This window comes from Silurus aristotelis (genome assembly GCF_946808225.1).
Source record: "Silurus aristotelis genome assembly, chromosome: 3".
NCBI lineage: Eukaryota > Metazoa > Chordata > Actinopteri > Siluriformes > Siluridae > Silurus > Silurus aristotelis.
Genome location: NC_139576.1, coordinates 18,263,728 through 18,286,888, shown reverse-complemented (window position 1 = coordinate 18,286,888; position 23,161 = coordinate 18,263,728). Strand labels below are relative to the sequence as shown.

Below are 23,161 nucleotides of genomic sequence, written 5' to 3'. Positions count from 1 at the left end.
TATAGAATTATTAGTAAATGTGCTATACTTTTTGTTATTTATAAAGTGAACAATAATTTGTGACCAATATTGTATAAGTTAGATTTATTTCTCTTCACTAAACTGTTGTCAGAACTGTTGCACATTCTCTCAGCACCACTGCTGCTACGTGAATATGCAATATCACAACACTACGGAGACAGAGGCATGTCCTGAAAATATAGATTAACTTGGCAGAGGTAGAGCTGCATGTTTCTGGAGACAGAACTGTCAAAGAACGTCTGTTTTTATTTAATCTTTTTATTTATTTATTTTGCCGACAAAGGCCTGTTTGTAAAAGTGGCATGCGTTAGAAGTCAGAAGGCACTTAAGTAAATTTTATTTTCTGTCAGTCTGAACCAAAGAAATAAAAGCAAACTATCTGTAGCATATTGAATTGCATAGCATCATATTCTATCCATTCCATCATATTGCATTGTGTTGTGTCAAGTTGAAATCGGAGCACACTGTGGCGTATGTGCACACACACACACGAGACTCTTAACAAAATATATATTCTGCACACACACACACACACACACACACACACACACACACACACACACACACACACATATGCGCATGTTCAGAATATATATTTTGTCTCATTACCAGTAATTAACACCAATGTGTGATGACAAGTAATTTCCCTGTACTAAACACAAGTACTTTGACCTTGAGCTTTTCATATCCAGTACAAAAAACTCCCAAAGACTCTGTTAACCTAGTGAAGTTTCCCATGATAGTGCTTTGGGCTGTGGCAAGATGGGGGCCAAAGCAGGACACAGAGTGTTAATATGGGGCTGTGCTACAGGGTCAGACCTAAATAAAGCCTTTCACAAACAGGAGGCTGAACTCTATTACAGATGCAAATCCAAGCTCTAAGTACACATTGTTTCAGGGAAGCTTATTGGTTCCTTTATGTGTGCCTTAGCACATTACATTGGCCTGCTTAAACTGCTGCTATTTTTCTGACTTCTGCATTTATTTCCTTCCCTGCTAGTATCAGACAATAGATTCATATGAACAAATTTGCTGCTGCATTATATTATATAACAGAGTTAATGCACTTCAGCTATGACAAAATATTTAAATACACAATGCACAATTCTGTAAGTCAATCTGTGAAATTTCCAGCATATTTATGCTTGTATACAGAATCCAGAAAAATAGGGACACATTAGTATACAGGCTGCTGAAATTCCATCTTCAAGAAGGCAGGGTTTTTTCTCATTCAGTAATGTGCCCAAGTGGAGCTGGTTCTTATGGTTATTTAGCATGCACACAAAGACACTGCTGGCTGACCTACAAAATGGTGTCAAGACAGGCTATTATTTCCATAATAAAAGGAAAGGAGGTCTTCTAAAAGGGTGAGTAGTTCAATAGGCTCAGTAGTCATAGGCTAAGGTAGTTGTGGTTGGACATGTCTCAATTCAGCTGCATGGTTCACCTCAGAGACTATGAAATGGCCAGAGGCCTGCAGATCTGCAGTCTAAACAGGTCACCACCAATGCGCCTCAATAAGAAAACCCTCAATGCCTTTTAACTCAGCCTCTGCTGCATCTCAAAACATCAAATCGAGGCTTACCAATAAGTGCTTATTTGCTTATTAGAAAAGAGAAGGAACATTTTGGATGAATTATTAGTAATATTCTCTTACAGACAGAAAATATAAAAATATTTATAAACAGTTTCCTTGACTAAACTGTGCTTTGTAAAATCTACAATAGCATTTATGTTATTCAATGTATAATGCTGTTTTGCTTCCCAATAATACATTTTTTTGCAAATATGCTGGCCCTGTTGGCCATGATTTCTTGATAACTGTTTATAAACTTGCATTGCATGAGGTTGGTGAACTGTCACTATGAGTAAATTATTAGTCATTTAATGAATTAATAGTCCTTATCCTTTATTTTACTTGTATATCATTCATGTATGTTTCAGCTCTGCTTTCCTCTGATCACTAAAAACCTGAAAGATAAGTTTAAGAGCCCATTTTGTGCTCTATGCAACTTGATGTTTCCCTCCTTTTCATGAAATTCAAAAGAGGATGTATCCCAAGAGAATGGCAGGGTTGGTCTGGACTTCCCATTGTGCTTAGTTACATATAGATGTACTCAGGGTCTTTCTCCTAAATGTTTTGTGGCCAATCGGCTGGCATGTACGGAGAGACTTTCACAGATTGCCTTTGAAATAGATTTTCAGCAAGTCTATTGTATGTTATTTTAGAATTTATTCTTATAGACCATGCGGGTGAAGGTAAAACACAAATCATGTTTTTTTAGATGATAATTTTTTTCAATATCCAAACTGCTTCTTAATAGCTGAACAATGTTTAGGGTCTATTTTCAAGGTTAACTGTATAATTTGCTTTATTATAAATCTATTTCTAAATGACCATACTTTTAAATAACTTGTGAACATAATTTCAATTTGGTTAAATTAACTTTAAGCATGTAATAGACAATTTAATCTGTGAGTAACAAGGCAATATTTATAGATTTCAATTGTTTTGTGGACTCCTATGAAACATTCAGTGACATATATTTTTTTAAATCTTGCAATATGGTGTATTTTACATACTGTTTGATACTGCAATCCCACAGTGGCAAAGGAGCACTGATTCTAAACATCTACTCTTTCACCCCTGTGTATTACTCAGGTGCACTGGAGAGCAAAGATGAATCAGATTTTCCACATCCTGTCCAGTATCAACCATAACCCATCTGCTGATTGTTTTACTCTGGAACTCTGCTTAGTATTTTGACTAAAAATTCTTCAAAAGGTTAATTATGTTATTGCAAATTGAAACTGTATTAAAAATTAGAGAACGTACCACCAAAGTTTGTTTTTATTTTTGTTTGTTTGCTTTCTTTAATTGTGATAATTGAGTAGGTTTCTGACATCTTGTTCATTTTTGTTAAGCTTGTTTATCTTGGTGCTCTGGTGACCAGCTTTAGGAACTAATTCTGCTGATTGCCTTCGTTGGGTTTCCCACAGAACTGGAACTTATTTTATTTCGATAACTTGTTAGTCTTAGGAGATTTTATAGTTGTCTTGAATCAAACTAAGCCTTATGTATTGAGTAATACCTATACTGTGGGTAATTTATAAATTAAGGAAACTACATAACATATAAATGACCTGCTTTCCAATACAATGGCTGTTTTCCAGTATCAGCTAAGAACAAATTATTAAATTCCTGAATGTTGAAGTGGTGAGTCCCAGTGGTTTGAGGTCATTTATGTACTTATCTTAGAAAAAGGCCATCTTAAAATAAAGCCATTCGACAGTGTTTTCTCTTCTCCGAAAATGTAATCCAAGCATAATATTTGTTTAGCGACACAGCCCACTATAGGGACTTGATTGACAGTTTCAGACCTCAATTAATTTCCTGGGAAGGTGCATAAACATTAAGGTGCTTATGCTTTCAGAGTTTGCAGTGCATTAGAAAACAAACCTACATTTCTTTTGGTGGCTCTGTGGTAAATAAGAAAATTCTAAAATTTCATTAGATTCCAAGGTTTTTTTTTTTTTTTTCAGGCTCTCCTACACTTATAAAGCTATTATCACAGTGTTGTCTGCTGCACTTCACTTTCCCAAATGTTTAATGTTTTTTATACAAATATTTGTGTAAAGCACTGAAAAGTGGGGTGGGTACTTTAGGTGAAACTCATCAGAGTAGTTCATCTGAGTTCCAATGAACCCACAACCCTGCCGGCTTGGCTAATATATGTGGCTCTTTATGCAAAAAAACACTTTCTGCTATTGTTAGCCTCCAGTTCCCACTGAAGGCCTGCCAGATTGGAGTGCCAAACTCCTCCTGACAACATGGTGTAAAATCCTATTTGCATTGTATTTGTCTATGGAATCCTCAAACCTCTGAGCCACAGACTCCCCACCTAGCCTATTGCCAACTACTTCTTCTTCATCACTTATATCTCCATGTCTTTCTCAATTTTGCCTGCTGCACACTCCTACAGACGTGCACACCTCTCTCTCTCTCTCTCTCTCTCTCTCTCTCTCTCTCTCTCTCTCTCTCTCTCTCTCTCTCTCTCTCTCTCTCTCTCTCTCTCTCTCTCTCTCTCTCTCTCTCTCTCTCTCTCTCTCTCTCTCCCTCCCTCCCTCCCTCCCTCCCTCCCTCCCTCCCTCCCCTAGTCCACTAGCAGAAACTCTCAGAGACTCACCACCCACAGTCCTCAATCAACACTCTATAACTCCACTGTTTACAAAGAATCAAACATAAAGACTGCACTAAATTATGATAGAAGAGCACTTTAACATGGATTATAAAGGGGAATTCAAAGTCTCTTTAAGGAAAATATAATGATATACATACGCTAAGCAGAGCTCCACCCCAGTATAAGTAACTCACACACACACACACACACACACACACACACACACACACACACACACGCACGCACACACACACACACGCACACAAAAGCTCATCTCTCTTTCCAACAATGGGCAGCCTCTTGAACTCTTGGCTTGTAGAAACCTGCCAGAGTGAGAGAAACTGTGGGGACAGAATTAAAATCTCCTCACATCTTTCCTCCGATAGACCTAGAACCATAGCATGTATTCATTTACACTTCTGGCTTGGGGATAATGCAGTGGGCACAATAACTGAGATAACTTTATAGGGAATTAAATGGCCTAAATCAGGCTTATGTGCAATAAACACCAAATTCTTTCCTTCAGCATAAAGAACAGCAATTAAGGCAGTGTGATATAATCTGTTTTTTAAAGTTTTATTCTTCTAGTAATATGTTTTCAAAGCCCAGATTTTTTTCTTCATAATTATAGTAGTGCTTAAGTGCAGTGTCTCAAACACTCAACTTATTTATCATCTAATAAAGATGACAGAACACTGAGAGTGCCATATGTGTACTATGCCATCACATCCATGTCAGATACATGCTAGTCAATGTCCTGATATTCATCTAAGTTCTTTATCTCATGCTCTTTGGAGAACATACAGCAACCCCTACATTAGGCTGCCAGGCAAAACAAATCATCTCATCAATCAAGCCCACCAGTCCCCTGCTGTTGGTAAGAAGTGGGATATAATGGATCTAAGTAATAAAAGACAACAAAAATAGGGGCAAGTGATCCCTGAAAGGCCTCATAGAGCAGGTGCAAGAGAACAATGGACTCTAAAACCCTGGCCTCGAGCTATAAGACAGGCTACCCAAAGCGAGGGGCTTGGGCCATAATTGAGTTGCTGAGTTTGCCACTAACTGTCAAAGCAGGTGTTAAAAGCAGAGGTTCTGGGTGTCATGTGCACACCGTCCAGTGTGCTACAGCCCCTCAGCTGCAGATGCAGCTAGAGAGGAAGCCATTATTCACCCATCTCATTACTCCACATTTACAGCCGACTGCAGCGTGTTTTACTACATACACTAAACCCTAGCATAAATGCACGCCAGCCTTTCTATTAGGCTTTATGGGAAGAGGATCACTCCGACAGGAATGTCTTTTATTTACAGCCTCACCTCACAGCTTAGATTCAGACCCTGGAGCTTTGCTTGCCTTGCTGTAGTTTTTTATCCTGCTGGCTTTTTTTCATTGTTAGATAACAGGTGAAATAACTGTAATGCAAGTAAGTCAACAGGAAAATTGAGTGTCAGCAATGATGAATGCAGTGTTTGAGCATGTCTAAATAATACAGCATGTAGACTTAACTTCAGCCTATAGTCAGTTATTTTGTACTTTGTTACAGAACCATGATCTTAAATACACAAACTTTTCAGACATTGTGAGCTGTCCGTGTGTGAGGGCAGTAAAGCGACAAACAACCGATCACAGCAACACTGACTTCATACAAGGAAGGAAGCAGTAAACAGAAAGTAGGTGGATATAAATGATCTAATAAATAGTAGACAAGTCAAGACAATCTGGTGTACAATAATGTATAAACCATATAGTATCTCTCATTTAATACCTAACCGTGGCTTTCCTTATACAGCTCTGCACACATAAATGCGTACACTTAGTTGTACCTCTAGTCTAATAGATCTGATCTAGTTAATCAAAGCTTTCCTTAGCATCTGAATACTAAAGACAGGTGGAATGGGGCTAAGTATTTTATGTGTGTGTGTGTGTGTGTGTGTGTGTGTGTGTACAGTTCATCCTACTTAATGATGAATTACAAGAAGTTGAATTTGCTTTATAGCAAATTAAGTGCCAGGGTCAATTTGTGCTTTCTTATTGAAAAAGCAATATCAATTTGTCATATCATCTTATATTTTTCACATGTTAGTGTCATAAAATTGTGCATGTTCCTTTGAAATAAATGTGGACAATAGGCCCATACCTGCATGCATATAAAAAAAAACATACACAAATTATATCTATACTACAAAAACTAAAAATCTATAATTTTTTTAAATATATATTTCATATGAATGAAAAGTTTAAAAAGTATGACTATTTTACTGTACATTCCCATGCCCTATTTTCAGAAATTCTTCTATATTCACAAACCGCTTTGAAAAATGATTAATCTTGACACACAGCACAAGAAACGAGACCAAAACATTATTCTTCTGTGTTTGCTTAAACAGGAACAGCTAATATTTTAACAAAAGGTTTATGTACAGAGGAATGAACTCTAAATATAAATTATCTCATGCTCCTCTATTTAAAGAAGCAATCAGAGTGCAGTAACATCTTTTTTTTTCTGTCACTGTGGTGCCCCTTCTGGTGTGTCTTATTCATTAGGTCTGCATAACCAAAATATCAGATGCAAAAAAATATTAACCTCTATTATGCAAAGGGTAATTATCCCATTCACTCAGTCATTCAGTTATTCAATGAGTCTGTCCCCTAGAGATCCCTCTCTCATTTATAGTTAAATTCAAAATAGATTCAGAACGATTATTTTGACATGCATTCAGTCTAAGACACACAGAGCTGAGATTTTGTTTAAATACTTTAGTTTTTGATGTATGTTTTTGACTATGTTAAGATATTAAGTGTTCCAAACTACCTAATTTTAAATATTTGAGACTTATGGAGCATGAAGGATATTAGAGTAAAATCTGTGTTCAGATGTTTTTCCAAGTAACCAATATGCTTTAAGGGATTTCAGAAAATTATATTTTTTACATTTCCATCTTAAGTACCTTTAGACCAGCAAGCATCATGAGGGCCAGTTCTGGATTTCAGAACAGGATGCATAAATAACATATGTTGTCAATTAAATTTTCATTACATGCAGTGTTTTTGTTTGGTAGAAAGTATGAATATATTTTTATATGAATATATACACACACACACACACACATATATATATATATATATATTCATATTCTAAAAGAAGGTCATATGGTCTTCTTGTCAAGTCACAAAAAAAAAAAAATTTGTAAATGATTATATTATTGTTGCTGGTCAGAAACTTATTGCACAACTACTGAATATGTGCAAACAGAGGTCAGACATAATTAATGTGGAAGAGCACATCTTTTGTTGACTTTTCAAAGTGAGTCATGTTAAAAGTGTTTACGCATGAACAAGCATAATGCAGTCTGAATGAGGACAAATACACAGAAGTCTTAACACTAAAGGGTGGTTTCACTGCATCAGAAGACATACCAGTAAAACTGCTTGCAAAAGAAGCTCAGCAATCCCTCTGACTATCGACCATTGGTCATTCTGGATCTTCTCACAGTATGAGTTAATGTGTGTGGGTGGTCAAATAGAGCTGATGCTCAGATCTCCCAATTTCTTAAGAGAAAGCACATGAATTAAGACTAGCACGTGTGAATTCGGCAACATGAAAGGATAACGGTCAGTAATCATTAACATCTGCTCATAAGAAAATCAGTAAAGTTTAATTTTGACTAAGTTTCCCATTGAGGATATAAAACCAACAGTCATTTCCCCTTTTATTATCAAAGACAAATACTAAAAAGGAATAAATGTGTGACAAGGTGAAACAATTAAAAACATGACAGGGATTTTATTGTTGATTTTGTTTCTGCCATCATCTTTAGGAAATTCATTACCAGATTCAATCTAATATATGCAAAACTGCTTTATCTCTGTGTAACCAAGGTCATTCTTGGTCGGCACTGATAAACAGCTGAAAACAAGCACCCTGTAATGAATAACTCAGTACAATCTGTGCTGTAATGAGACTTCTAGCTGATCATTATGATAAAAAAAATTATCCCATCAATAATGTTTGTTAGTGGGGCCCCCAAAATACACCTTCAGGCCCATCACCAGCTCCCTGTCCATAGTAATCATCGTGGTGCTGTAATTTCCATGTACACAGAAGGACCTGCATCTTATCATTGGGCCTGACATGTCCTGGACGATGAAGAGATAATGGCCTTTCTGTCGTGTTATGTGATTGGCCCAGAAAAAGGCGGAGGATTTTAATATGCAACTTTTCTGTCTTTCCTCATTGTTTGGGTTCCTGCTTACAATGACATCCCATTGCACAGCACCAGTGAACCATTGCTAACAGTCCAAAGGCTGTATTCTTCACACAGACAAGTCTTTTTTTTGGATTCAGAAAGAGGGAACAATGTTAGATTGAAAGGTAATGAGCCTATTAATTAAAAGCCTAACAGAAAGACCGCCATAGCTTACTGTCCTTCCACAGGCCTGGTCTCTCTCACAAATTCTTTTTGAGCAAGGGCAGCTGTCTGTAAAACCATTCACACAGTTATTCACCCACACTTTTTTATTTTCTCTTTCAACAGACACAGACAGTCTACGCCCTGACAGGTGTCACTTAATTCAACTTCCAGATCCATGTAAAATTTTCCCTCATTTATATTAAACTAAAATCTCAGCTATAATGTACAGATTATTAAAATGTAACCTTATCAACAATTTCTTATAAAAAAGCAAAATTGAAACTGATCATTGTGTTTCTCACTTAAAGGTCATATATTTACAATTTTGGAATTTCATGTATGGTACCGTAAGATCAAATTAACAATAGAACAAGACACTAGCTAAAATATATAAAAAGACATGCAGACTAGATAATTAGGCAAAAATCTCAAACGCACAATTTCAAACAAAGTTTTGAGATGTATATGGTGGGGAAAATGCCTCAAAATGTCAAATAAAACAGAGCAATCTTATTAGCATCTGGCACAAAAAAGACAAGAATGCACATTGCTGGATTTGTTTGTGAATTTTACACATTTACATTTACATTTATAGCATTTGGCCGACACCCTTATCCACAAAGACAATTTGGGATCATTTGGACATGATTTCTTCTGTGAAGGAGAACGTTTTCTTAAGCTAAACCTTCATCTCTACGGTCCATTGCACAAGCAATATGATATGATGAATTGTTTTTCTTTCTGTATGCTCACAATGGCTGTACACGACAGCAAAAACTACAACTATTTTCACTTCACTTTTAATGACCACAAACAAAAACCTCAAATGTAACCCAAATGCACATGAGTAAAAAGGGGGCTTTTAACCTGTTATTGTTAAAAAATTCCTGAACCTAATCCAAGACACACAAAATTTTACTTAATGAACTACTACATAAATGTAGTTCCCACATTCAGGTCAACAAGACTTGTGGACTCTCTATTTCAATTTGATGTAATTCAGTTTTGTTTGTATAAACTTTTTAACAATGGATAATTTCACAGAGCAGTTTAACAGAAACAAATCAATTTCTCTTCCATAGTACAATTATTATTAAAAAAATATTATAAGTACTTAAAAATAAGTATAATTGTATAAGCAGAAACTTATACATTTGAGCATCAGTTCGATTTTATTTAAACCTAAAGTCTAAGTCAAGTTCATTTCTGTAAAGCTGCTTTGAGACAATGTCTGTTGTGAAAAGCGCTATAGAAATAAACTTGACTTGACTATTTTATTTATCAGCTGTTCAGTGATAGAGACTTGTGTGTAATAATTACAGTCCTTAGGCTATTGTATCAATTAGACTTCTAAGCCTGAGAGCTAGTTACCAAAGTACTTACTCCTTTACAAATATCCACACAATCCATATAGAGCAATGTTACTTTGAGACATTGGGTTGTGTTGTCTTCAACAGGGTCTTCTACCCGGGATACTTTGATTTATTTTAGACGGGAGAACAATAGCAATGGAGAATATGAGGTGATAAAAGGGGAGACCATTGCCATTGATCAGACCAAGGCAGCCTGACCTTCCAAAATTACAACCTCAGATACAAAGTGGTTGCATCAATTTTAGTGAGACAGAAACATACACCATTGATTTTTTTCTGAGAAACACAGCACTGTATTAAAAGAACATCAACCGAGCTAGATCAAATTTAATAGGTATTGAATAGATGTGCATGAGCTTGTTCAAATCAGCTGGATGAATTTAGTCAAAATGCATAATGAAGAATATGTACTTTCTAGATATTTTCTAGAACAAAATTATGTTTTACTTTTTAGTACTTTATGATTAACAGGAATCAAAAATTATACATTCAATAATTAAAAATTTTAACATTTTATATAAATGTATAATAGTTACAGTTTTTAGTTGTATAAATGGTATTGCAGAACACAAAAATTTCAATTTGCACACAACAAAAGCATGGTTATACAACCCCTCCTCCCCAACACACCCCTACTTCTAATTATCAACATGGGAGCATATTGAACTACATTTACCTTGGTAATTCATTTAACTGCGATGGCTGTTGTATTTTGCTCATGATCAATGCAGTTTAATTACTTATTGTTTTATTTGTATTATCAAATAAAACAATAAGTAATAAATAATATATAAATTATTTAAACAAAAATAACAGCAAAAAGGGGAAGAATTATTCAGAACTATAAACAGTCTCAAGTCTGAATTCTCAAGTCTGTTGGGAATTCCACAGCTCTTTTGACACCTTACTACATTCCACAGCAAGCAAAAACACTTTTTTTGTTTCTAACACAGTGGTGGCCAGCATGGAAGAGAACTCTTGAAAACTATTCAAACCATTTTCTAACCCTGAACAACCACTTTGTTGCCATCTTTCAAAGTTTTTTATTATTATTTTCTCATAGCCATGGCTAAATATTTTCTCTTCAATAGTAAAAAAAATCCTACAAGAGCCAATAGTAAGTTGGCAAATCCAGTGACCTCACTTAACTAAGTCCTGTAGATTTAGAACAGAGTCCAAAGTCAATATTTTGGTGTTTTCAGTGACCTCTTCAACCGAACCCGATATAGCATTTTCATGGGAATCCTAAATGTCTCAAAGGAAAATACACATATTTGCTGAGATTAACTTAATTTTGAGTGGTTTCTTCATTGCAAATGAACAACATTTTTAATATCATGTCCTGGAACTGAACGTAGATTGGTAAGGGACATTAGGAAGTATCTTGTGTCATGTGTGTATATAAACACATAAATTAGAACCTGAAGCTACAAACAAGCTTCTGCTGAAACCTGAAGTGGGGGCAAATATCCAAAGTTTGTGGTATCAGAGATAACATCTCACTTTGACCTCACAACAACAAACGTGGGTGCATCGAAACAAAACCATGAATTATTCAGCCACACTTAAAGATGGAGTACATATTTAATTTATACTGTAAATAACTTTTAGAAAATATATACCATATCCATTTATTGTTTTTTTTCCTTAATTTTTACTTCAGAGTGTGACGAATGCCTTCCTTAGTATGTCTCTATCACCTTGTCTTATTAATCCGAAGCATTCTTGAATGCTCATTACAATACAAATACATTTAATAAATGGTCGATGGGGAATATAAATGACTATGTATAAAAAATTATCTGATTTTATCAGAACTGTCAAGCAGTTTAGAAGATATTTGGGAAAGGTTTTAAGTATACACTGCCTTTAAAAATTATTACACGGTTTATAAATGACAATTCAATCATTCAAATTCACCACTGAAACAGGAAAACTGTATTTATTCAAATACAAATCTTACACACTTTTATTGAATTGTATGTATTTTAATTAAATTACAGATAAGTTTGTTTTACACATTTACACATTCACAAGTTAGTTTGTGTGCTTCTGAAAGTATTCACAGTGATTCACTTTATCCACATTTTATGTTACAGACTTACTCTAAAATGGATTAAATTCATATTTTTCTCAAAATTCTACAAACAATACCCCATAATGACAATGTGAAAGAAGTGTGTTTGAAATCTTTGCAATTTTTTCAAAAATAAAAAACAAAAAAAACATCCCCTCAGCATAATGCTGCCACCACCATGCTTCACTGCAGGGAATTTTATTAGCCAAGTGATAAGCGGTGCCTGGTTTCCTCCAGAAATGACACTAGGTATTCAGGCCAAAGAGTTTGATCTTTGTTTCTCATGGTCTGAGAGTCCTTCAGGTGCCCTTTGCCAAACTCCAGGTGGGCTGTCATGTGCCTTTTACTGAGTATTGGTTTCCTTTGACCACTACTATACAAGCCTGATTGGCAGAGTGCTGCAGAGATGGTTGTTCTTCTGGAAGGCTCTCCTCTCTCCACAGAGAAATGCTGGAGCTCTATCAGAGTGACCATCGGGTTCTTGGTCATGTCCCCGACTAAGCCACTTCTCCCCCAAATTGTTCAGTTTAGTCAGACGGCCAGCTGTAGGAAGAGTCCTGGTGGTTCCAAACGTCTTCCATTTACAGATTATGGAGGCCACTGTGCTCATTGAGGCCGCCAATGCTGCAGAAATTGAGGCACAGATCTGGGGAAGGGTACAGAAAAACCCTTGTGCTCTGACATGCACTGTTAACTGTGGGACCTTATATAGACTAGTGTGTACCATTCCAAATCATGTCCAATCAACTGAATTCACCACAGGTATTTCCAATCAAGTTGTAGAAACATCTCAAGGATGATTGGTGGAAACAGGATGCACCTGACCTCAAGTCATGGAAAAGTCTGTGAATAATTATATACATGTGATTTGTTTGTTTGTTTGATTGTTTGTTTGTTTGTTTAATTTGCAAATATTTTAAACAAACTTCTTTCAATTTGTCATTATATATGTCACTATAATAATTTTAAAGAAAATAATGGATTTAAATAAGGCTGTAACATTACAAAATGTGTAAACAGTGAAGTGCTGTGAATACTTTTCGGATGCACTGTATAGGAACACTTTTTGTAAGAGAGTCTTGATCCTCACATATGCACTCTTTCACAATAAGAAGCCATTTGAAGTCACCTAATCTACCTATCAGCATGTTTTTAGACAGTGGGTAGAATCAAGAACAAACCAACTCATTCACGGAGAAAAGATGTAAAACTCCACCCAGACAACAGCCCAAGTTCATGACTGAGAAGCTGTGAGGAGGCGCTCTACCCACTGCACCACTGTTTCCGCCCTAAAGAAAAACATCTCAGAAGGATTAATTGTGGTGGGAATGAAAAACAGAGTGAGAAAGTACAAATTCAAGGAAGGCATAGTAAGGAAAATGAGTCTTCAATTCACACAGGGCAGAGCAAGCACATAAAGCACCGAAGAGAAATGAGTCATTACTCTATGGTGTATGCATAAAGTACCACAATATGTACCACTAGCTGATTTATAGCAGTGTGCTGTCTAAAAGCCAAAACCTAAATACAAAGACACATCCATAAATTTGTATAACATTCACTACTAAGTCGGAATCAATATGTTTTAGGAATGTTCATTCATTAATTAATTGTTTCATCTTCATTCTTTGCTGAACACTGCTTTATGCTTTGTGGTGTGTCTGGAGTATTTCCCAGGATCATTGGAGCTCTAGACATACTCTGGAAGGGATACAAGCTCATTACAGTAGAAGCAGTCTCTTTGCTGATCAGTGGGAAGTATAAAATGTACTAAGTTGTTTCACTTTTCACTTTTTCTACCCATATAAACACAGCCCTCTAACAGTGGTCTGACTTGAGGGAATAGCCAACACTATACCTTGCAAACCCCAGGGTAATGATTCATAGGGAATGAAGGTAAAACACAAGCTGTACACATACCTTTAACATTACAAAGAGGTAAACAAGCCTGTAACCTTTTAAGCCTGTAAACATAAAAAATAAGATTTACACCCACAAATATCACATGATATGGTCAAACCATAGTAACAAAATTATTAGATTCTATTTCACACCTTAATATGACAAAAAAAGTATACATATGAATTGAGCTTCTTTAAAACAAATGGTTCAGAAATATTTAATTTACCTAAATTACAATTAACAAGACTCAAAATATATGTGACAATATATTACATTGTACATTAATATACAGTGTATGCAGTATAATAACGTATATTTCATTGAACTCCAATACAGAGTTGAACATGTGAGATGTGAGAGAATAACACTGTAACAAGTCTGTCTATTGATATGTGTTTTCACTATAACACTGATGAAGACCTGTAAATACCTTGTAAACCGGTGACAAAGTCTAAGAATTAAACTGGAAACAGTAGATTTTTGTGCTGTTTGTTTTGTTTGTTTCAAATGACAACATATGAAAACATGTAACCTGTACTGTGGAAAGTTTGGGAATACATAATGCTTTATAAAAAAAGGACTAAAATATGCATGTAATATATATTTTGTGCTAACAGTAATAATGGTCTAGAAATTATTTTTTTTATCCACATTGTCAAAATAGTTCTCAATTTATTTATATATAACTACTTTCTTAAACTTTCTTGATATGGAGTATTTAAAATACTTCACTATGAATGTTTAAATGTTTTGTGCATTTCAATTAGCTATTTCTTATATCTATATTTGTTAATGCTTTTGGAAAATCAATGTCTCTCTTCTTCTTCTTCTTCTTCTTCTTTCGGCTGCTCCCATTAGGGGTCGCCACAGCGGATCATCCGTCTCCATACCACCCTGTCCTCTATAACTGCCTCTTTTACACCAACTACCTGCATGTCTTCCCTCACCACATCCATGAACCTCCTCCTTGGCCTTCCTCTTTTCCTCCTACCTGGTGGCTCCATCTTCAGCATTTTTCTACCAATATAATTCATGTCCCTTCTCTGCACATGTCCAAACCATCTCAATCTCGCCTCCCTCACCTTGTCACCAAAACATCCTACATGTGCTGTCCCTCTAATAAACTCATTTCTAATCTTGTCCATCCTCGTCACTCCCAACGAAAACCTCAACATCTTCAGCTCTGCTACCTCCAGCTCCACCTCCTGTCTTTTACTCAATGCCACTGTCTCTAATCCATACAACATCGCAGGTCTCACCACAGTCCTATAAACTTTCCCTTTCATTCTTGCAGATACTCTTCTATCACAAATCACTCCTGTCACTCTTCTCCACCCACTCCACCCTGCCTGCACTCTTTTCTTTACTTCCCTAACACACTCTCCATTACTTTGCACTGTTGACCCCAGGTACCTGAACTCCTCCACCTTCTCCACCTCTTCTCCCTGCAACCGCATCACTCCACTGCCCTCCCTCTCATTCACACACATGTACTCTGTCTTACTCCTACTGACTTTCATTCCCCTTCTCTCCAGCGCATATCTCCACCTCTCCAGGCTCTTCTCAACCTGCTCTCTACTCTCACCACAAATCACAATATCATCTGCAAACATCATAGTCCAGGGAGACTCCTGTCTGACCTCGTCCGTCAACCTGTCCATCACCACTGCAAACAGGAAAGGGCTCAGGGCTGATCCTTGATGCAGTCCAACCTTCACCCTGAACCAGTCTGTCGTACCTACTGCACACTTTACTGCCGTCACACTGTCCTCATACATGTCCTGCACCACCCTCACATACTTCTCTGACACACCTGACTTCCTCATACAATACCACAACTCCTCTCTCGGCACCCTGTCGTACGCTTTCTCTAAATCCACAAATACACAATGCAGCTCCTTCTGTCCTTCTCTATACTTCTCCATCAACATCCTTAAAGCAAATAAGGCATCTGTGGTGCTCTTCCTCGGCATGAAACCATACTGTTGCTCACAGATGGTCACCTCTTCTCTCAACCTGGCTTCCACTACTCTTTCCCATAACTTCATGGTGTGACTGATCAACTTAATTCCCCTGTAGTTACTGCAGGTCTGCACATCTCCCTTATGCTTAAAGATCGGTACCAGCACACTCCTTCTCCATTCCTCAGGCATCCTCTCCCCTTCCAGAATCCTGTTAAACAATCTGGTTAAAAACTCCACTGCCATCTCTCCTAAACATCTCCACGCTTCTACCGGTATGTCATCTGGTCCAACCGACTTTCCATTCTTCATCCTCTTAATCGCTGCTCTCACTTCCTCCTTACTAATCCTATCTACATCCTGCTTCACTAACTCCACATCCTCCAACCTTCTCTCTCTCTGATTTTCCTCATTCATCAGCTGCTCAAAATACTCCCTCCATCTTCTCAACACACTCTCCTCACTAGTCAACACATTTCCCTCTCCATCCTTTATTGCTCTAACTTGCAGTACATCCTTCCCAGCTTGGTCCCTCTGCTTGGCCAATCGGTATAAATCCTTTTCTCCTTCCTTAGTGTCCAACCTCTTATACAGCTCCTCATATGCCTTTTCCTTGGCTTTCGCCACATCCCTTTTAACCTGCTGCCGCATCTCCTTGTACTCCTGCCTACTTTTCTCATCACTCTGTCTATCCCACTTCTGTTTTGCCAACCTCTTCCCCCTAATGCTCTCCTGCACTTCCTCATTCCACCACCACGTCTCCTTGTCTTGCTTTCTATTTCCAGATGTCACACCAAGTACTTTTCTAGCTGCCTCCCTCATCACTCCTGCAGTAGTTGCCCAATCATCCGGCACCTCTTCACCACCACCGAGCCCCTGTCTGACCTCTTCCCTGAACCTCACACTACACTCTTCCTCCTTCAGTTTCCACCATCTTATTCTTCTTTCAAACCTTACTTTCCTCCTCTTCTTCTTCGCCTCCAAAACCATCCTACAGACCACCATCCGATGCTGTCTAGCTACACTGTCCCCCGCCAACACCTTACAGTCTCCAATCTCCTTCAGGTTGCATCTCCTACACAGAAGATAATCCACCTGTGTGCACCTTCCTCCACTCTTATACGTCACCCTATGATCCTCCTTCTTCTTAAAATACGTGTTCACCACTGCCATTTCCATCCTTTTAGCAAAATCTACCACCATCTGCCCTTCCACATTCCTCTCCTTAAAACCATACCTACCCATCACCTCCTCATCACCTCTGTTCCCTTCACCTACATGCCCATTAAAGTCTGCCCCAATCACCAATCGTTCTTTCCTAGGTACACCATCTACCACTTCATCTAATTCACTCCAGAATCTTTCTTTCTCCTCCATCTCACAGCCAACTTGTGGAGCATAGGCACTGATGACATTTATCATCATCCCTTCAACTTCCACCTTCACGATCATCACCCTATCAGAAACTCTCTTCACCTCCACTACACTCTTACTGTACGCTTCCTTCAGAATCACCCCTACACCATTTCTCTTCCCATCCACACCATGATAAAACAGTTTAAACCCACCTCCAATGTTCCTGGCCTTACTCCCTTTCCACTTGGTCTCCTGAACACACAACACATCTACCTTTCTCCTCTCCATCATATCAGCTATCTCTCTCCCTTTACCCGTCATAGTACCAACATTTAAAGTACCAACCCGAACCTCTACTCTCCTACACTCCTTTTCCTGCCGTCTCTGTAGACGCCTTCCTCCTCTCCTTCTCCTCCTTCGGCCAACAGTAGCCCAATTTCCACCGGTACCCTGTCGGCTAACGATACCTGTGGCGGTCGTTGTTAACCCGGGCCTCGACCGATCCGGTATGAAATTCTCATTTGTGATCCGCATATTTGATTTGGCACATGTTTTACGCTGGATGCCCTTCCTAACGCAACCCTCCCCATTTACCCGGGCTTGGGACCGGCACTAAGAGTACACTGGCTTGTGCCCCCCTAATGGCTGGGTTGGAAAATCAATGTCTCTAAACCAAATTTATTATTTATATTTTCTGGTTGTGCATACACACAAAAAGACAAGCCAGACTTACCTTTTAAAAGTTTACAAGCCTAATTTTATTAATTAATTTTCCCATGAAATCATAGAGGTGATGCATTATCTGATGTATTATCTTGCAATAATCAAAAAACATGCTGATGCTGACATAACCTAACATGTTTTCACTAGACCGAATATACACTGTACAATCCCCCTTATAAAAAAATTTATTCCCAAATTAGTCTTAGTCATTTCCCCTCAGTCTGGGACATAGACAAGCAACACACACATCAGAGAATGTGTGAGAAGTATGCCACTGCATATTTTAACCACCAGCCACACAGCTTCGCCAAACTCAACATACTCAAAGGAGAATCCTGAGTGCTCTGCTGTACGATGCAATTATGCAGAGGCAAAAGTGGCTGGTATAAGCAGACAGAGGCATGCTGCCATCCTCCCATCTGAATGGTAATGTTGACAGTTGAATCCTATGGGAGCCCTACTGAAGTCAAATCTAATTCACAGCTGTAAGAAGCGACTCTGTACTGTTAAGCTGTTTCTACTAGGTCTGCCCTGAGGGACTGTTTCATTAAAAGTTGATGAAATATTAAGAGAAATCGTGGCCATATGTGCAGACCTATGAATGACAAGTAGGCAATAGCCCAGAATAAAGTAAACTTCCAATACTTTACTTTTAAAGGTTTGACATTGGAGAATAACAGAATAAGTCCTGGCACAGCCCCTAACATTCAGTGAAGCACTTATATGTTTTTTGACCTGCTTTAAAAGACATGGTGACATGAATTAAATGTTCATAAAGCTTGTTTAATAAGTATATTAAAAACACAAAGCTCTAGTAGGTACCTTTTGATGTGCTGATTGAGGCTCAAATGTGAATGGTTTCATCTCCACATATCTGGGTAGAACAGTTTGAACAGTGGGCTAGCTGTTCATGAGGCAATATATAAAAATAATTAGCTTTCAGCTAAATAAGAATTAGGTTGCATTATAATGGCAAATAGTCCAATATTCAAAAGTTTAGAATGTATACACTGACCTTTTGGAAAAGAAAAGTTATAACAACTTTATGTTTGGTTGAAATTATAAGGCTACCCAGAAAAATAATTACTACTTAAAAACAGAATATTGTTTAAATATTCTTTATATCCAGTAGTTACAGAATCTTGCTGAATTATTCGGAGTAACAGAAATGATAACATATAAAAATGTTATCCCCACCATAATGAACATGAATTTCTATAACGTTAGATTGTGTAATGTACTTGAAACCAGTGCTTTTTAGATTTCATTTTTAAATAGAAAACTCTGCACAGTCTTATGCAAGTAATTAGGGAGATTTTTTAATGCAGTTTTAGATTCTTGTCTTAATAGCCAAAATCCTTTCGGAAGCTTGAGCCACTGGACCTCTGAGAAAAAAGAAGCTAAATGGCTTTGCAATTTAAAGATGATGAGATTGTGGTAAATACTGATCCTCTAGCCACAGATAAATTGTTTGCAGAAGTAAACTTTAGACTTGAAAGAGTCAGGGAAGATACTTCAGTAAACAGTCTAAAACTGCATAACATGTTCAAGCCAAATACAAATATTTCTGTATCAAAGCATGTCTAGTGGGATTCAACTGCAGTGTAACAAACCTGACCTCTTATTTCACTGTGTATAGAGGTTTCAAATAATAGCATGTCAATATGTAAAAAAAAAAAAAGCTGACCCAATAATATAGACATACAGTATATGACATAAAAATCAATAGCTTTTACTCAGAGAGAAAAAGTGAGTGAATTCTATTGTTCTGTATTGCTCTGTAAACCCCCCCAAACATGCGCACAGACAAACACACACACACACACACACACACACACACACACACACACACACACACACACACACACACACACACACAATTTTGTAGTTCTGGAAATCCTGGTTTAATATTATTCATACCCAATAAAGATGTCATTTCAAAACACAACATGCACAACCAATAAGCTGTGTATTGTGTCGCGATAAGCAAGGGCGTGTTAATTTGGGTTTGTAACGGCAGATTTGCTGCTTGTTGGCAGCGTCCGCCTGTGCGGACGAAAGATCAGGCTGCAGGCAGAGATGGCAACAGCTTTGTTTGATCTCTCACAGGGGCTTAGAACTTTGAGTGCAGAAAAAAAAAGAAATCACACAAAAACATCTTTGCTTCCTTCACCATATATTTTAGGGAGCATATATAGGGCATATTTATTGTTATAATAAACCGTTATCACTGACTATATATTACTGAACAATTTCATTATTATGATTGTTGTTGATTAAAGATTAATATCTGTGACAAATGCAGGTTTAATCAAAGTAAAAATACCTAATGTCGTGTATAATTTTTTATTATTACCTCACTGTTTTAAGACCACACAAATATGTCTCAGAAAGAAATCTTCATTAAGTAACAATATTGGAGCTGCTCCTCCTGGGGGCCCACCCTGTCTGCCTCAGCAAAAGAAAAAGACAAATTAATTTCATGATCTATAGGAATATTTTCCTCGGAACAGTTTGACTCCAAGCTCCGTCTTCCTTCAGCTGTATTAGGAGGCCAAAACAAAGTGGTCTCATCAGCTTCATACCTTTTCCATGACATGATCCCCTAGAGATCCACCAAACATGTATCATAAGCCCTCATTAGCAGATGTAATCCATATGGAAATAAAGTCATGCACAAAATGGCCCAGATAGAGAACTAAACTGCTCATAATGCAATTGACATTAGATATATTAATCATTGCTTTTTCATTGTTAAAACAGACTTAAAGGCAACAGGTCAGTGTCTTATGTTGCAGCACAGAATAAGTTATAAATCTAATATGAAATCTGTTATTCCCTATTAATGAATTGCAGCAAAAACATGGCCTACTCTGCTTGTTTTTACTGTCATGTATAAATCTCTAATGTTTAAAGCTCTAATCTCTATTTTCTGATATTTGTTTATATGTGCTACTTGTCCAGAAAGTTAGCTGGCAGGATTATAACTAGCCCATCTCACACTTCCAGTCCCATCACTTCAGCACAAGACTTCATCAAAACTGGAACTTTTTTCCACAAAGCAATAACCCCTCTTCAACCACAGCAGACAACTGGTACTTTAGTCTGAAACTCAACACTTCTTTCCTGTTCTCAGAATTGTATGATCTATATGATAATGTACAAATTGCTGTATCAAATTATATACTGTATGTAATTCTAGAAATCCTTTGCAAATAAACACAGTCAATAAATTTGGGTACCTTAAAAATGTACTATTTCTTGAGTTCCTTACATTGTCTATAAACTTGCAATATATATATATATATATATATATATATATATATATATACAGTGAGGAAAATAAGTATTTGAACACCCGGCTATTTTGCAAGTTCTCCCACTTAGAAATCATGGAGGGGTCTAAAATTGTCATCGTAGGTGCATGTCCACTGTGAGAGACATAATCTAAAATAAAAAATCCAGAAATCACAATATATGATTTTTAAACTATTTATTTGTATGATACAGCTGCAAATAAGTATTTGAACAACTGTCTATCAGCTAGAATTCTGACCCTCAAAGACCTGTTAGTCTGCCTTTAAAATGTCCACCGCCACGACATTTATTATCCTAAATTAGATGCACCTGTTTGAGGTCGTTAGCTGCATAAAGACACCTGTCCACCCCATACAATCGGTAAGAATCCAACTACTAACATGGGCAAGACCAAAGAGCTGTCCAAAGACACTAGAGACAAAATTGTACACCTCCACAAGGCTGGAAAGGGCTACGGGGAAATTGCCTAGCAGCTTGGTGAAAAAAGGTCCACTGTTGGAGCAATCATTAGAAAATGGAAGAAGCTAAACATGACTGTCAATCTCCCTTGGACTGGGGCTCCATGCAAGAACTCACCTCGTGGGGTCTCAATGATCCTAAGGAAGGTGAGAAATCAGCCCAGAACTACACTAGAGGAGCTGGTCAATGACCTGAAAAGAGCTGGGACCACCATTTCCAAGGTTACTGTTGGTGATACACTAAGACGTCATGGTTTTGGGGAACAACCTCCTTCCCTCAGTTAGAGCATTGAAGATGGGTCGAGGCTGGGTCTTCCAACATGACAATGACCCAAAGCACACAGACAGGATAACCAAGGAGTGGCTCTGTAAGAAGCATATCAAGGTTCTGGCATGGCCTAGCCAGTCTCCAGACATAAACCCAATAGAGAATCTTTGGAGGGAGCTCAAACTCCGTGTTTCTCAGCGACAGGCCAGAAACCTGACTGATCTAGAGAAGATCTGTGTGGAGGAGTGGGCCAAAATCCCCCCTGCAGTGTGTGCAAACCTGGTGAAAAACTACAGGAAACGTTTGACCTCTGTAATTGCAAACAAAGGCTACTGTACCAAATATTAACATTGACTTTCTCAGGTGTTCAAATACTTATTTGCAGCTGTATCATACAAATAAATAGTTAAAAAATCATACATTGTGATTTCTGGATTTTTTTTTTAGATTATGTCTCTCACAGTGGACATGCACCTACGATGAAAATTTTAGACCCCTCCATGATTTCTAATAAGAGAACTTGCAAAATAGCAGGGTGTTCAAATACTTATTTTCCTCACTGTATATATATATATATATATACACATTGGAACCCGGCTATGTCGACGGCGTAGGGGTGTGCCAAAAAGCGTCAAGATAACCGATGATCGAGATAATCGAAAACCAATATGGCGGCAATATATTAACGTGCTTGAAATTTCTTTATGTACATGATGTGCGTTAATAAATGAAAATGTACATGCACGTGTACATGTTTGTTAACAACAAAAGGCATAAGAGCACCAACTAACAGAAGAGATTTACCAGTCTACAATACAACTCACCGTCGATTCTCAAAACAAACCTTTATTATATTCTCCAACATTGCAAACACAAAGATCGCTCACAAAATCACAAAAAACGTGCGGGGTGTAGTTCGTTTTTACAAAAAGCTAACCAGTGTCAAAATTTTATTCTCGAGTCATTTCACTCTGACACACAGCTCTGAAAAAGTATCCTACACCTGTAGCATCTGTAAGGCTTGATTTTTCCGCCACTTCCACAAGTTTTTCTGCGGCTGCACAGTGCCGTCTCACTACCGTATTTTCGCGTATATAAGATGCACCC

General features: G+C 37.5%; 1 protein-coding gene across 2 annotated transcripts in view; it reads left to right on the top strand.

Annotated features, from left to right (window-relative positions):
• The window catches only part of LOC310723433 (uncharacterized protein), a gene marked incomplete at its 5' end in the record, with an annotated part of 59,993 nt that extends 38,872 nt beyond the window's left edge, over nt 1-21,121 (top strand). The window contains one exon of one of the 2 annotated variants that reach the window (XM_083536476.1): nt 20,975-21,121. In XM_083536476.1, the coding sequence (XP_083392602.1) occupies nt 20,975-20,982 (8 nt within the window). In that variant the 3' untranslated portion in view covers nt 20,983-21,121. Of the gene's footprint in view, nt 1-2,683; nt 2,831-20,974 lie in introns of those variants that run through there. The other variant, XM_083536475.1, reaches the window with a different exon arrangement.
• Nucleotides 21,122-23,161: the final 2,040 nt, after the last annotated feature.